The 15542-nt window shown below is 43.6% G+C and overlaps 1 protein-coding gene across 2 annotated transcripts; it reads right to left on the reverse strand.

Moving 5' to 3' along the window:
- Nucleotides 1-689: 689 nt before the first annotated feature.
- Nucleotides 690-14962, reverse strand: TMEM209 (transmembrane protein 209). Of its 2 annotated transcripts, XM_049814237.1 has the most exons (16): nucleotides 14821-14962; nucleotides 13733-13785; nucleotides 12876-13015; nucleotides 12703-12761; nucleotides 11786-11917; nucleotides 10567-10805; nucleotides 10080-10284; nucleotides 9247-9422; nucleotides 8458-8529; nucleotides 7259-7355; nucleotides 6168-6293; nucleotides 5610-5707; nucleotides 3510-3624; nucleotides 3321-3418; nucleotides 2579-2652; nucleotides 690-2210 (listed from the first exon to the last, which is right to left on the reverse strand). In XM_049814237.1, the coding sequence occupies exons 2-16, from the start codon at nucleotides 13775-13777 to the stop codon at nucleotides 2156-2158; spliced, it is 1731 nt and encodes a 576-aa protein (XP_049670194.1). In that variant the 5' UTR covers nucleotides 13778-13785; nucleotides 14821-14962; the 3' UTR covers nucleotides 690-2155. The 2 variants fall into 2 exon arrangements, with proteins under 2 accessions (XP_049670194.1, XP_049670195.1); XM_049814238.1 differs by lacking the exon at nucleotides 13733-13785.
- Between the last annotated feature and the right edge of the window lie 580 nt (nucleotides 14963-15542).

Below are 15542 nucleotides of genomic sequence, written 5' to 3' on the forward strand. Positions count from 1 at the left end.
GGGTGCACTGGGAACTGGGGTTCACAGGGAACTGGGACAGCTGGGGACCAGGGACCGTGGTTTATCGGGGTGCACTGGGAACTGGGACAGCTGGGGACCAGGGACTGTGGTTTATCGGGGTGCACTGGGAACTGGGGTTCACAGGGAACTGGGACGGCTGGGGACCAGGGACCGTGGTTTATCGGGGTGCACTGGGAACTGGGACAGCTGGGGACCAGGGACCGTGGTTTATCGGGGTGCACTGGGAACTGGGGTTCACAGGGAACTGGGACGGCTGGGGACCAGGGACCGTGGTTTATCGGGGTGCACTGGGAACTGGGGTTCACAGGGAACTGGGACGGCTGGGGACCAGGGACCGTGGTTTATCGGGGTGCACAAGGACCTAGGCCGGGTAGGGAAGAGGTTGCACAGGACCCTGGAGGGAGGCACGGGGATCCCTGAGAGCACGCAGGGTCCCGGGGCTGCAAGAGCAGGACCGAGTCTTCTCAAGAAACACCCTTTTTTTTTTTTGGTCAAAGAAGAAAATTTCTGCACGTAAAGAGCCTTTCGCGCACGAGAGTAACTGAGCTTAAGGGGCGAAAGGCAAGGGGGACAGCCCCGCGCTGCCTTCAGGGTGCGAGATTTGGGGTTCTTGAATGTTCCTCCTTGGTACATTGATGCTGAACCACAGGAAAAACTCAAAACAAGCGTTTAATAAAACAAACTCATTTAATAAGGGAACCAAATGAGCCATTTTGTTATCAGTCCCTTCGGAAAAACCCTGCGCCTCCCTGGGGAGACGGAGTCAACAGTAACAGTCGGTTCACACCAAAAAATAGCAGCTCCCCCCCCAGAGATAAAAAAGTGAACACACCTGCCCTGAGCACAGTAAATTCCTCTTTTTCCCTCCCGGCAGTGCATGCCTGAGGCCAGCATTAAAAAATACAGTACAAAAATATATCATTGTAACAAAACACGCGGTGTTCTCGCCCCCGGCAACAAGCCAGGGTAATTCTCATGTCTTAGATGTACAAGTTTACGACGATGTTGTTCACCCTTGTCTTCAGCTCATAAAGATCTTCAGCACTTGGGGCTTAGGAATTTTTACCCCTCTTTAAAAAAATAACTAACTAAAACTAACTATATACACTTCTAAAACCCTCATTTGTCAGAGTTTACAACAGATTCTTCCCTTATATAAAAAGGTTTTTGGCAAATATCAAATGACCTCTTCTTTGAAAGAAATCCAAGTGTTTTTTTCCCCCAAAAGGTACATCCCCAAAAGCAGGGACTTAAAAAGTCTGCAGGTTTATACAGCCGGGTCTCTCACTGAGGTGCTGAAAGCCATGTGGCAGTCCGTAAGGCTCCCAAAATAAGAGGTTATTAGCAAAAAAAGCTGTTGGGAGCCATAAAAATCAATTAAAAAGCAAAGGCAGGGTAACACTGTGGTTGTACCAAAGGCACCCAGTATTTCAGAGCTTGCAAGACTGCCAATGTTGGGTGGCATGCTTACTTTGTACAAAAAAAAAAAAAAAAAAAAATCTTATTTACTGAAACCAGCAAGTCAAACATGGTTTTCTCTTTCCTTCACACCTTTTCATGGGGTTGGAAAACCCAATTACACCAACAGCCAGGGATAAAAAAAATAATGTTTTTCTTATCATACGTAATAAAATGAACCAAAATGAGTCTAAACTTTTTTGACTTGGTTCTTCTAGTGCCTATCTGGAATTTCTTGCATCCCAAAGTTGGCGAAATTGCTGCATCCTTCCAAGTGACAGGCCGCTGGCAGCTGTGCACAACCTCGGGAGGGCTCTTCCAGCCCTCCAAGGCGTTGGAGTTTAGTCCCAAGATCAGTTAAGCGGTGATGGCACTGACAGATCCGTGGAAGAGAAACAGCAAATGGCTTTTTGAACAGGGTTCGTTCAGGTGAGGAGCCGGAAAAAGAAAACCCGCCTGGTGTTCATACGTAGTAGCGTTTTGACCGTGAAATGTTTTGAATATCGTCACAAAACCCGCACAGGAGTTACAAATGCTTCCCCTCCTCCCACAAAGCAGAGCTTTAATTATCCCATTTCATAGTAAGTCCGTGTTTAAGTCAACAATGTAATGGTGCTGCTCAGTTCATCTTGCCAGAGGAGCATCGTTCCTCTGAACCGGCATCCCACTGGAGATGTTACTCTCCAAAAATCCACAGAACGTTGACTCCTGATAAACCAAGATTGACACGCCTGCACAAACAAAAGTTATCACAATAAATCACATGTAAATTAATGTGCCTGTTTAAAACATTAACTGAAAACCTAACAATTCCACGCTTTGGCATTTTAACACACAGGCGCTTTGCCGTGAATCGAGCGTGGCTCTTTCAGAACGAAGGGGAATCTGGACATCACTTTTATTGCTCACACACGTCAGATTGACCCCATTTTATGAAAAAGCTGCGATTGTTTCAAGCGAGAAGATGATTTTAACACCACCAATATCATCCCGCTGTAACAATTTCAGTTTGAAGTGCCTTCAGACAAAGCTCTTCCAAACAGGACGCTCCGTTCACATCTCGTACACAGTGTGATGGCAGGTAATGTTGGTTACTTACCCCAGCATGCCGGATTCTTTTGTCTTTATGATATACAGAAACATAAGCAAGGTATGGAACATGTTGTTTCTGCCCTGAATCCACAGGAAGAGAAAAGAACTTAGAAATCAAGTCACTGACAAGAAATCATAGCAGTATTTCAGGCAGAATAAGCAATCACAGAGAAAGACATTATGGGGTGGCATTATGGTGTGGGTTGTGGCTTTTTGCCTTAATACTTTACTTTTTTCAATTAGGTAAATACCAGAAAAAGACCAAATGTGGGTTTTGGCTGGATTATCATCTCCAGATACTTGAAATGCTGGAACTTTTCAGAAAGCAGAGATCCAGCAACAAACAGAGATCAATATAAAATTAAAATTCACAGGAGAATTTCCCTGTTTTGAGACTGGAGGCTTCCCCCCAGAATTCCTACGGACAAGCACCAGACTTGCTGGCCTTAAGGTGCAATAACACACCTCAGGGATTACATGACTCAGTATTTTAAAATAAACTGTCAGAAAATGAACAACAGGAAGCTGCAACCACGGTACTTCTGTATCTCAAATAGATACTAAAGCTATTATTTAGTAGCAGATTAAGTACCATGTTGTAGTCAAAGACCAAGTTAATGTTTACTTCCTGCAATGGGCTGGCCTACACGTAAATAGTCAATAAATGTGGCTAGGACCCAAAAAAAACCCCAAATCAGACCTGCCAACGATTTCCTCACAGCAGAAGAACAACACTAACACCATCCTACCTTGGGTAGGTTGTAGACGTGGCGCTGGTAGATCAGCTCGTAGTGGGGCGGATTGATGCTGCTTTGGTAGATACAAAACACATTCTCATTTGAAGTGTCTGCGAATGAAAAGTTTAAGAGACGAGAGGGATTTCAAAGGCACTGACATCATCCAAGAGGCAAAGAGCAGCTAAATGTGAGTGCCAGTACCTGGTTTATCCGGTGTCTGAATGAAGTGTTGGGAAGTGAAGGTTTTGCCGTCGGGATACTTGGGGTGAGGCGGCAGCCTGGAGTCGAGGTAAGTGCAGAATACGTGCATAATGATCTGGGCAAAGGAAAACAAATCTCACTTTAGAGTCCTTAAAAATACAGCAGCTTTCTTGCCAGAATCTCAGGCGTTAGTTACAGTATTTGATAGTGTGTGCTTGCAACGCTGACTTAAGCCCTCTGTGTTTAAGAGCCAGAGGCAGCTCAATGCTTAAAAGCAGCGATGTCAACCATTCAGGCATGCCACTGGCGTGAAGGCAAGTTTATTTCTTCCAGTAAGTGAAACAGCGTCAGTCACAATGCGATAAAACTGCTGCTGCACGTCAGGAGCACAGCTCCCACACAAGCAACTTTATCCCAGCATCTTGCAGAATTTGGCAAACTTAGTGTATTTAGGCCATGAACTCCAAGCCATCTGTTTTAGTGATAGGTTCTGCACTAGCTGCGAGGATTTGGCTGAGAAGGGCAGATGAAATCAAATTACGGCTTTGCCGACACCACACCTATCGAGCAAATTTCTCATTTTTCCTCACGAAAGGCAAAACAAAAATCACTGGAAAAACCTGAGCTGGTCCTGGGTCTTATTAAGAATGCCAAAATCTTGAAATAAAGTCCTAGAACCCAGAAAACCATGCCACAGCCTGCTAGTTGTGTTTTAACCCTTCCCGCAGAGTTCTCAACATTTTATGTGGGCAACCTCACCAAATTATCTGCAATCTGGTACTTTCTGTGTTCATTATATATAAACAGGACAAAACAAAAGAATTTCTCTGGGCTAAATGCCAAAAGTCTCTAGAAATCTGGGAGATGCACCTTGGAAATCATAGATTTGTATTACCTGCAGCATGATTAACAAAAATGCGAAATTGTGTAATTTATTTTCTTTTTATAGTAATTGCCTTGAGTAAGTTCATGTCAAAACTTCATGGCAAGTGTTTATTTTAACCTGTTACATGAGAACTTCTTTCCTAGAATTCTTAGAAGTTTAATATACCACCCAACACTACCTCTCCCAGCTGGTTTTGACTGAGGACTGAATTCCAGGGTGCGTTACTCTGTCTCACGATCTTTAAACGCTTTGGAGCTGCTCACCCTGCTGTCTATCAAGACACAAAGAGTTGCTCCGTGGCCAGTCACTACCAAATATTTAATCATCTTCACAAACAGAAAAATCAAGACTGATTTTGTACAACTTCAGCTTCCAGCAGTTGAATCTCATTATATCTTTGTCAGCAAAGCTGTGAAGCTTTGACCTTCAGATCTCCTGGTTTTTATTCTCCCAAGTAACTGAAAATCTATTTGCAGTGGGGGAAAAAAAAATAAATCACCCTAACTCTACTTTCAGATACAGAGTTCAGTTGAAGACTCACACTGTAAAGCCTGTTTTCTACTCCCTGAATTGTTCTGTGGTCTTCCTTTCAATTATTTCAATTACCTCAGCTGAATTTTCAAGTCACTGTTTACACTCAGGGAGGTGCTCTTCCTCCTGACCTTTCAGATTAATGGGCTAAGCATCACTACAAGTCTTCTCTCAAGGAGGATATGCACCATCTTCAGATCTCTCACAAAATATTACCAAATTAAAGAGCAGTCCTGCCACTCGATCTGCATTTTTTTTTTCCTCTGTCCATTACAGCAAAGGAAAATGGGAACAAGGTGAAAGGTTTTCCTTGCATTAGAAACTCTTAGGTGAAGGCAGACATTTTGCTTTTTAAAAAGTATAGCAAGAGAACTGCCCCAACGAGATCCGCACCTGCCAGGCTGCTCCCTCTAGTCATCTGACAGACATTTCAGAGGAGTCTTAAGTAAGATCCTGGCCCAAGACTAAGATATGCAACTGCATTTTTGTGATCTACGCAATGTCCAATCCCATTTGCATTCTGCCCCACGGAATCTCGCCAACTACAACTGGATTACCTGTGTAAGTGATGCTAACAGGATTTTACCATGTTCCTCAGAAGACTTACTGACTAGCCCCTCAAAACCTATGCCAAAAGGCAACCCACTTTAAGCTGTCATACCAAGACGTCTTTCAAAACTTACAGAGGAGTCAGTGGGCAAGTCGGTGTCCCACTTGCGGCCTTTGAAATCCCCTCCTCTGTTCCATCGGAATGAACTCATGCATCCTCCCTGAGAAAGCTCTGAAAGCAACAAGATTTATTCAGTTACTGCAGGTTGAAAGTGTATGAAAGTGGTATTTTATGCTAGTTTCAGGAGGTTCATACATGTTTCCGGTGTACAAAATAGGAAAAATTCAGCTAATGAAATGCTTGTAAAGATACTAATATGAGGATGTAAATTTACAGGATTATTTTTATTTGTAGTTAATGAGGGGATTAAATCCAGCACTTTGCACTCCAAACACGCAGGAGGAAAATGAGAAACAAGGCTTTTTAAAACATTCCCAAAGTTACATCCAAGTCCCACATCATTCCATCGCTATAAAAAGAGAAAGCTGTGAAGAAATATCTCTCCTGCTTAAAAGCAGCTCTCATCCCTGCCATGACTCTTCAAACGTTTCCACTGAAGGAACGTCTGATGCCACCATGACTTGACGTGGTAATGGAAGTGGTTTAAAGTCAGTACAGTAACACCACGTACCTTTGATTCTTTCGACCAAATACTCCTGGTTTGGTGTAAGATCCAAATACTGCACTATAGCGTTCAGGGTTGGAATGAGCGGAGCTTTAACGAGCGCTGCCTGCTTCAGACTGCTGATGCTCGCTTCTGCAACACAAGAAGAGCCAGTACATCAGCTATGACCACCGCAGAACTCCCAACAACCTCCCTTACAAGGCGTCGCTACAAAGAGCTCTCCTTTTCGGTGCATGATTTAAAGTCCTAGAAACACTGAACATGTGACACTACCCCAAACGCTCATTTCAATTCCAACGAAGTAGCAGAGGTCTGCTTTGCATCACAGAATATAAAAGCTACAAGGAACCAACACCCACTTTGAAGAGCAGAGGGAGAGTAATGAGGTGGGGACAAGGGCAGCATTGACCGTTTTTCTGCAGGCATCACAACGGATGCAGCCCTTGAGGAGACACTACCAGAAACAGTCTGCAAAAGGTGAATTTAATTTAAATGCAGCATATCAAATCCACTTCTTGGTTAAGGGAATATAAATTTGAAGCAACAAGAGAAGCAGTTCCTTCAGAATTGTTTCATGACACGAAAAACAGAACTCCAGTTAGTTCATCAGAATTTTAAAAAATAGTTCTTTCAAAAAGCAGCTGATTCTAAGGAAGAATTTGGAAAAGCACATAGGACTGGAGACACTGAGAGTTTATAGGGAGACCCTGACAGTTTATAGCAAATCTATCCGTGAAATGTTTTCTGACAGCTTAATGTGCAATAATCAATGATAATTTGAGCCTGTAATTCCCCAGCAGGAAGTTTAGGGGGAAAAAAAAAAAAAAAAGAAAGAAAAAAAGAGATAGGTTTATGAATTTTATATGAGACAGGCATCAGTGTGACTTCATCAGTATTTCCAGAAGTCTTATGAAGAACCTTTCCAGCCTAATGAAATGCATGACATGGAACAAAGACCACACCAATATAGAGCAGAAATGTAACAGTAACATTTAACAAAACTAATTTATACAACACCTATTCAACACCCCAACTATGGAGTGGCCAGCTCTCTATCAACCACCACCAGGAACCCCAAAGCTACTGCCTTATCCTACCTCCAATCTGCAATTCTGGACACCCCATTCTTCTCAGCTGAGTGCTCACAGACTCAACCTCTTGGACAAGTGGCACCAGAATAGTCTCATTAATCCACTAGGAAAGAAATATATGAAAATTCAACAGGTCAGAAGCAGCAAAAATGTTAAAAAACCCCAACCCTTAGCTTACACCCTACTAATCATCACCATTACAATCACAAAGAAGCTTAACAACAGAAACACTGAAGGCAACCAAGGAGGAAAGTAATTAAACTAGAATATCAAGTTAGGCAGAGTTTAAATGACTCTCTACTACCTTCTAAAAGGCCAGAAAATTCAATGTAAAGAAGTCAGGAAAACAAATCTCTAGAAAGTATCAGATAAAGCTTTTCTGAACAATGAGGAAAGGGGTATTATGAAGCACAGCCGTCCAACCATAAAGATAATTTATACTTTGATGGGTCCTTTCACATTTGTTTCAGGAAATCAAGGAGCTGATAAACACTATATGTGGGATTTGTATATGACAGGATTTGGAAACTGAGGCAAGCTGGCCCTAGATTTAGGAACAGATGCTCAGGAATCTGGTATGGATCTCACACAAATCTTTGCTTTTCACTGATCATACTATTTACAAACAAACCAAAACAAGCTTGTTTTGTAAAGCTACATACTTGATAGATGCTATGACTGAAGGGGCAATTCAGAGTTAGATTTACTAATTATTTTGCCACAGTGTGCAATTAAGTTCCCTCTGCGATAGCAATTCCTATTTATAAGATCAAGGTTTTTCTTTTTGCTTTTTATTATGACTGCCAGAAAAAGTCAACCTTTGGGTTGGAATTTTCCATGCTTTGAGCCCAGGGGAATGAGTTAGAAATACTACAGAAACATCAATTTAGCAATCTGAGTTACAGCAAGGAAAACCAAATCTTGTTATATCCGAGATGCTTTTGTTTGTCATTCAAAGGTGGATGAACTTCACAGCTGTGAAGTTTTCAGAATACAAAACCCCGAGGTCAGGTTGAAAACACATCTCAGCAGTCCCCTCTTACAAGCATGCTGTGTTTTTATCTCCTTGTTCCAGCCCACCCCAATCCTCAAACAGACACTGCAATTCTTCCTGCCTCCTTTGGCATACAGGGGACACAGAGGTAGTTTTCCACTCTGCTGCGCTTGTTCTTAAAAACCAGGGAGTCTTTAGAGATGGGACTTACGTTTCTGAACTTAGCGGTCCAGGAATCCATGTGATCAAGGAGCTGCCGGTTCATTGTCACCCGTGCCCAGACCTACAGAAAGGTTTATTTAGTATATATGAGAACTTAACAGAATACCAAGAGTTTTTAGGGTCTACAAAAATTTCTGATACTAACTACAGCACGTAATTCAAATAGCATTTTTCGCAAAATTTTTATACATCTGGCTGTATCCTGTGACTTCTACAGCAGCTTCACATATGACACTCCCACTCTCTATTCACAGTACAATCATCTTGAGTGAGCCCAAATTCAGTTTTAAGCTCTCCGCTCTATTAGGATAAAATTGGTCTGAATTGTAGGCTTGATTTAAGAGGTATTTGAATGGAACCTTCATTAGGTTAATGTAGGAAATAAAGAAAATCGACCAAATTTAATTGAGGCCACATGAATTGTGTTCCTTTGCATCAGACTTCTTTAAGACGCAAGCGTAAAGGCAGTGCTTTATGTCCTTCAGCTGTTCCACTGGGTTAAATACAGATCAGTTTCAACTCAGTTTTTACGTCACAAATTTATTTATCCAGCATAAGCCTTGCTCTCCGAGGGAGAAATAATTTTCCAACTACAAGTCAGAATTTGCAATGTCCATTTACAGTGACAAGGAGTCTTGCAAGCTGTATGAAGATGGTTAAATGCTAGAGGATTTCCCCCTCCCACATTCTTGATACAGCTCAAATCCAAACCTTTACATGAAGCTGTACATTCTAGGGGCCTCTTTCTCCCTCTTGACCACCTTGCTGCTGAATTTACCTCTTCTGCAGCCTGTTTTGAACTCAGATCAGCTTCATCCTTGTGTGCAGATGGAGCCTGGGACCTGCAAGCCAGCTGATACTGGAACTTTCTCAGCATCTGTGCGTAGTCTGCCATGGAACGGCTGTAGTTCCAAAAAGTTGGGCTGCTGGAAGGAGAGCTGGAATCTGAACTTCCTGAAACGATTCATACATTAAAGAGTCATGTACAATTACTGCCAAGTAATTCCGGAAGCAACAGTAGAGGCACAATAGGTCAGTGTATTAAGGCTTTGACAAGAGACACGAACACGAACTGCCATGAATACATACACTGAAGTTAGGCTGCATAAACACTGATTTCACCCTTGATTGTCCCTATCCAGGACAAAAACTGCCTGCAGGTAATTCACCCCCTTTATCTGAAATGCCTTCTCCACAGGATATCCCTCTCATCAAGGTGATAAAGCCTGACATCTTATCATGGTCCGCTACAGCCAACAAATGCTACAGAGACAATCTATCAGCACACGTTTCCATATACTGCAACAGCAGCATATATCCTATTCAAAGTAATACTTTGGAGGAAAACTTTCTGAAGCTCCTAAGCCATGGAGACATGTAGAAACAATGGCATCCTACCTCATGTCCTAATTACTCAGTAGAAGACCAAACTGTTCAGCAGCAGCCTTTACCAAGGTCACAGGTGATTACCATAAATGAGTTAGGTCTATTCACTAGTATGAGTACACTGGAATCCTTTGCAACTTCTCTCATCTGCAAAAGCCAATCTCAAATAAAACCAATACCTTCTCATTGCCAAACTTTTCCGATCAAATCAGTTTGTTTATTTACCCAGTTGAACTCTGTGCTGTTTCTCTTCTTCGTTTCGAAGGAAGGTGTCCAGTGACTTGAGCTCTGTCATATAGTCTTCTTTACCAGTGGGAGAATTATAGTGAATGGGTGAAGAGCGGTAACGAGACCTTAGCCCGCCGCTTTCCACTGGTCCAATACTCATAGGGTACGGTGATCCACCAGGAGAGGGGCTGAAGCTGGAAGCCTCGGGTGAATAAAACCGAACAATTGTGTCATTTTTTTTTCTACTTTGTATTTACATTTTAGGTTCTTATTTTTGCTTTGTTCTGAAACAAATTAGCCACTCTAAAACAAATGAAGCAACACTAGGGAAAAAGCACAAATCCCAATACAACAAATTTACATCTACTTTGCAAAAGGAACAAACACACATACACAACTCTCCACTGGCTGCTGCTCACCTTCAATGGCATACAGCACAACATAAGGACCAAACTGTACCGTTGGGAGCTGTCTTGGTCATTACCTTGTTGTAGCTGCTGCTTGGTGAGTAGGTTACAGCACTGCCGTAAGAAGTGCTGTTGCTTGACAGAGCCTGTAACTGAGGGCTGTACCCTGTGATACAACTGGTAGTAAACTTTGGACTGGCACTGGGGGAGCGGGATGGGCTGTAACTCAACACGCTTTGACCCTGGATCGGAGGAGAAGGTGTCGAAGACGGGACTTTCTTTGCTGCCAGCTCACGTGGTGGAGTTGTTTGTACCGCTGCAATAAGGAAAAACAGAATTAGCATGGTGGATGCAGCAGCCCCAAACTCTCCTCCCCCTTTAAACGCACAACACTATCTTAAGGCAATTTATAAAGGTGCTAGAAGGGACACTAGAAAAATCTGTCCCCTACAGAACTTAGCAATCAAGCCACTGATGGAAAAAAAAGAAGACTGAGACACAAGACCACAAGTCAGTACACATCCTACAGCTTCAGATTTCTGTTAAATGTTACCAGGCACCTTACAAAAGTCAGGGGGCTTCTTTAACCTTTTCATCAGCTACTCTGCCTCCCAACTTTATGCATCTTTAGCACATTGAATGTCTTAATTTATCTGTGCAAATAAACATATGAGATCCTTGAACTTTGGTGATACAGCATTACTCCTATCTGTTTCCTGTTTTCTAGGAGCAGACTAGCAGTCTGTAATACCACTGTGCTAGCATTTTGCTTTTGATTTACTTACCTTGTCAGGTTCTGCTGCATTTTAAAACTTTTGCTTTGATGTTCAAGAGCTTTCTGAACGACTGCTCTCTGGGCTGTCATTTTCAGACTTCGCAGGAAGGTCTGTCTGTCCCTCTAATTTGGTTCTCGTTATCCAGCATGATATTAGTAGGATATCAAAAGTAAATATAAACCTGCACTCTCTGCCTTGCTCCTAGTCCTGTGTATAGGTTACAAATTCCTTGTTCAACCTCACAGTGTTCAAGTCTCTCACTGTCCTTCAGCAGCCACTATCATCCTGTCCTTTTTCACCGTGTGTGTTTGCTCCCCCTCCAGTTCTCCCCACAAACACTCATCAAATTACTACTCAATGTTGTGAATTTTAATATGCTGCAGGTAATTGAGTTTACCGCTCAGGTCAGATGAGGTAATTCAGAACTCACTTCACTGAAGAATCCTGCCATTGAGAAAGATACCATCTCGAAAGAAAAAAAAGAATAAAAAAGATTGCCAGAGAGGTTTATTACACCCACCTGCATTCTGCAACCCCAGCAGGGTCTGCTGGCCAGGACTCATGACCAAGCTCGTCGGTGCCACTGTGTATTTGAAGTACCTCCAGAAATCAAATAAGGCATTCAGGCTGAACAGAGATGCAAGTGCAAGTTCTAGAAGAAACACAGACATTATTACCAAAGCTTGAGCATGGGGAATAATAGAAGTGTGTTATCTGCAAAAACAGGCATATGCCCATTAAAAATAGGTCATTATTAGTGCTATCAATAAGTACGAACTTGGGCAAGTAGCTAAGATTTCTTCACCTTCTTATGCAAGAACCATTGCAGATAATTTTCCTTTCTTTATTGAGATGAGTTTATATTGCTAAAATCAAATTTTTAAAAATGGATGGTCATTTTCCAAAAGGGACATAAACTACTGCAATGAAGTTTTGCAGTATTTCTCAAAAACCATCTTTTGTCAAATCATCTGTCACTCATCTCATGATTTTCCTCCCCCTCACTTCATCTTCTAATAGTATTCAATACAGCTAGCTTAGAGTCTACTCCTCTGAAACAAACTTTAATTATTGTGAAATGCCATCCACACTCACAGTACAACACCGCAGTAAAATCTGCAGTGCTCTTCACACATTAAACAGATTTAATGCATCAAACAAGTTCTTCATGCCCTTTCATGATATATCTAAGAAAGCTGTTAATACTCCTTACCTGTCACTAAAAAGGATGAAATTCCAACAGTTTCAAGGGAGATAACAGAAAGCAAAACAAAGTTTTGGTTTAAATTTAAAAAAAAAAACCAAACAAAAAACAAAACATCACACCAAGAAAAAAAACATAAGGCTTGCTTAAAAGTGACCTCCCCAGCAATAAAGCTGACAAGTGAAAAAAAGAAAAGAACCCTGAAAATTAATTTAAATGCTGCAGCAACTCACCAATATACCAGAGTGGCCAGTATGTGATGTTGTAATACGAGCTTATAAGTTTTCCAGTCCTGAAAAGAAAACCAAGAAGTTACCTTTTTGCAACAATTCAGTCCCAGGAAATACTTCGGGATATACAAAGTAGATGCTTTGCTTGTTTGAATCAGATGTAACAATTAACATACATTTCAGTATATATCATGCCCGCAACAGACACATTAAGGAGTCCCCAGGCCAAGACCACTTTCCGGGCTTCAGACTCCTTCCTCATCTTGATGGTTCTGTCAATGAGGGAATTCACTGGACTCTGTTCTGGTGTCATTATCTGTAACAACAAACACAGAGAAATAACAAAATCCATTAACTTTTATACAGTAAGATGCTCAGTCAGCACAAGATTAAAGAAAAAAAAAAGCAGTAATCCAAACCAAACTATATAAATGGACTTTACCTTTAGCCAGTCATGTTTAGTGTATTAAAAAAAAAAAGCAGATTCTTTTTATCAGTAAAAATAGGTAATATTTCTTTAACGAACTCTACTGCCAGCACTGTTACCTCAACAGCGTCTATTTTCTCCAGTGAGGTATAAATGAGAGGATAGAGACAGATTCCAACCTCATTTTTGAAAAATAACATCCTTCAGAAGCGAGAGACAAAGCTCCTGCCTTCTCCAGGCAAAGGAAGACAGAGGAAGGAAAGGCCTTGCACAATCCTGCAGTATTTTTATTGAAAATTCCCACTCATTTCAGTAGGTAACAGAGTATTTTCAGACTGTACAACCATCTCCTGTGGGCTCACCACATCTGAAAGGTAGCAAGCCTTATGCCCAGTAACACCTTATGTGAAAGAAGTAACTCTGGTGACCTTTTCTGCTAGTCTTGTCACCAAAATATGCTACTGTTCCTTCCTGCAACTTGCTTAAAAGCTTGTCACATAATTCTTCACTAGACGGGAACATAAATAATTTGCTTTTTGGGAGAAATACTTCAACTGTACATTACTACCTTAAAAAAAAAAAAATACAAACCCCAAATCACATTACCTGCTTCTTACTGGTACAATGATTCAACGGTGAAATAGTTAACATCTGGATTACTGGAAGAATTATACAAGAACATGTTGCCTCGTACTTTTCTTGACAGACTTTTGATCCATTTTGAGCCCCAAAACTTCCCTTCCCACACTGACAAATGTAGCAGCCCTAAGCAGAGATCCTCTCCCCCATCCTCACATTCTCAGCCACTCTCCCTGAACCATGTCCTCCTGCAGAAGCAGAAGTTGCACTATTAAGGCACTGAAACAGAAGTGAGATTTGGTTCATTTCTACTCACTTAGGAAGGCTGGGTGTGGGGTTTTCACCTCCAGACCGAAATATGACCTTCCATACCTGCTGCCCTCTTCTACTAAGGCATAGTAATGAGGGAAGGCCTCACCTTGACAACCCATAAGGCACTGATCCCAGTGCCACACATGGAGGTCCCCCACACCTCCTCTTGCCCCAAATCCCCCAGTTTCCCCCATGCATGCCCCTCTGTCACATATAGTCCCAGCTCCCCTTGCCCAAGACCCCAGGGCACCCTCCACTCAGATCTCGCTGTCACAAAGAACCCCCACAGCTTCCCCTGCCACACACACAGGGATCCTCTGAGCTCTCCCTACCCTGACCCCGCCGTCACACGCAGGCAGCCTCCACATGTCCACCCCAGCCAGCAGCCCCACTCCACTGCGGGGGACGTCTACAGCTCCCCCCACTCAGACCCCACTGTCAGAGAAGCTGCCTCACCGCTCTCCCCCCCCGCCCCAGACCTCACCGTTACACACGGGCAGCCCCACAGCTCGCACTGCCTGCACCCCTGTCACGCAGAAGAGGCCCGACATCTGCCACCCCCCCCATCCTGACCCCTGTCACACGAAGGCGGCCCCACATCTCCCCCCCCCCATCCTGACCCATCACACAGAGGCGGCCCCACAGCTCCATCCACCCACAAACCTGTCATACACGGGTGACCCTACGCCTCCGCGGCTCGCTGCCGGACACAGCCCGGCTCTAGGCAGCCTCCCCTCAGAGCACCCCGTGCAGGCCCCAGGAACCAGGGGGTGCTGGGGGGGGGGGGGGGGCAGTCACAGTACCTGCCGCAGGACTGAGGGTCAGGGGAAGTGAGGGGACACACAATTCCTCTCATGGAAGGCAGGGATACCCCCTTTTCCCAGCCGGAGAGGAGGGGAAAGCACGGCAGATCGCTCGCCCTCACACAGGCGAGAGGAACCGGCCGCACCGTCTGCGCCTGCGCGAGCCCCGCCGCTGGCGTCACCGGCCGCGCCGCGCGCGGGGGGAGGGGGCGGGGCCTGTCGCTGTTGGGAGGGCAGGCGAGCTCGCGCCGCGGCCGTTGGCGGGCGTCGCGTTTTGGCGGGAAGGGGCGCGTGAAGCGGGCGGCCATGTTGTTGCGCGACGCGGAAGGTGTGAAGATGGCGGGGGGGGGGGAGGGGGAGACCGGCTAACTCGCTGTCGTACAAAGCCACACGTTGCTGTGTTTATGCCGAGTTAGCTGTATAACTAAATTAATTGATTGCACGTAGTAATGTATAGCAGAGCGTGCGTTGCCAAGGTCAACAGTTAAAGATTTTGGGTCTGTTTGCATGGTGTACTGGTGGAAATTCATATTTCTGTCCTGAAATCCTGTAAATTAAGAGGGTTGTGTGAATTTCATGCTAAATCGGTGTATCCAGAAGGTATTACCCGAGGTAAAGGTAGTCCCATTGGACAGGGTGGCTTGGGTGACAAGCTTGTCTCGTATGACTGGGTGGTAAATCACGCAACATTGCCAGTGTGGTGACATACTGACTTAATCTCA

This window comes from Accipiter gentilis, chromosome 11 (assembly GCF_929443795.1).
Source record: "Accipiter gentilis chromosome 11, bAccGen1.1, whole genome shotgun sequence".
Classification (NCBI taxonomy): Eukaryota; Metazoa; Chordata; class Aves; order Accipitriformes; family Accipitridae; genus Astur; species Astur gentilis.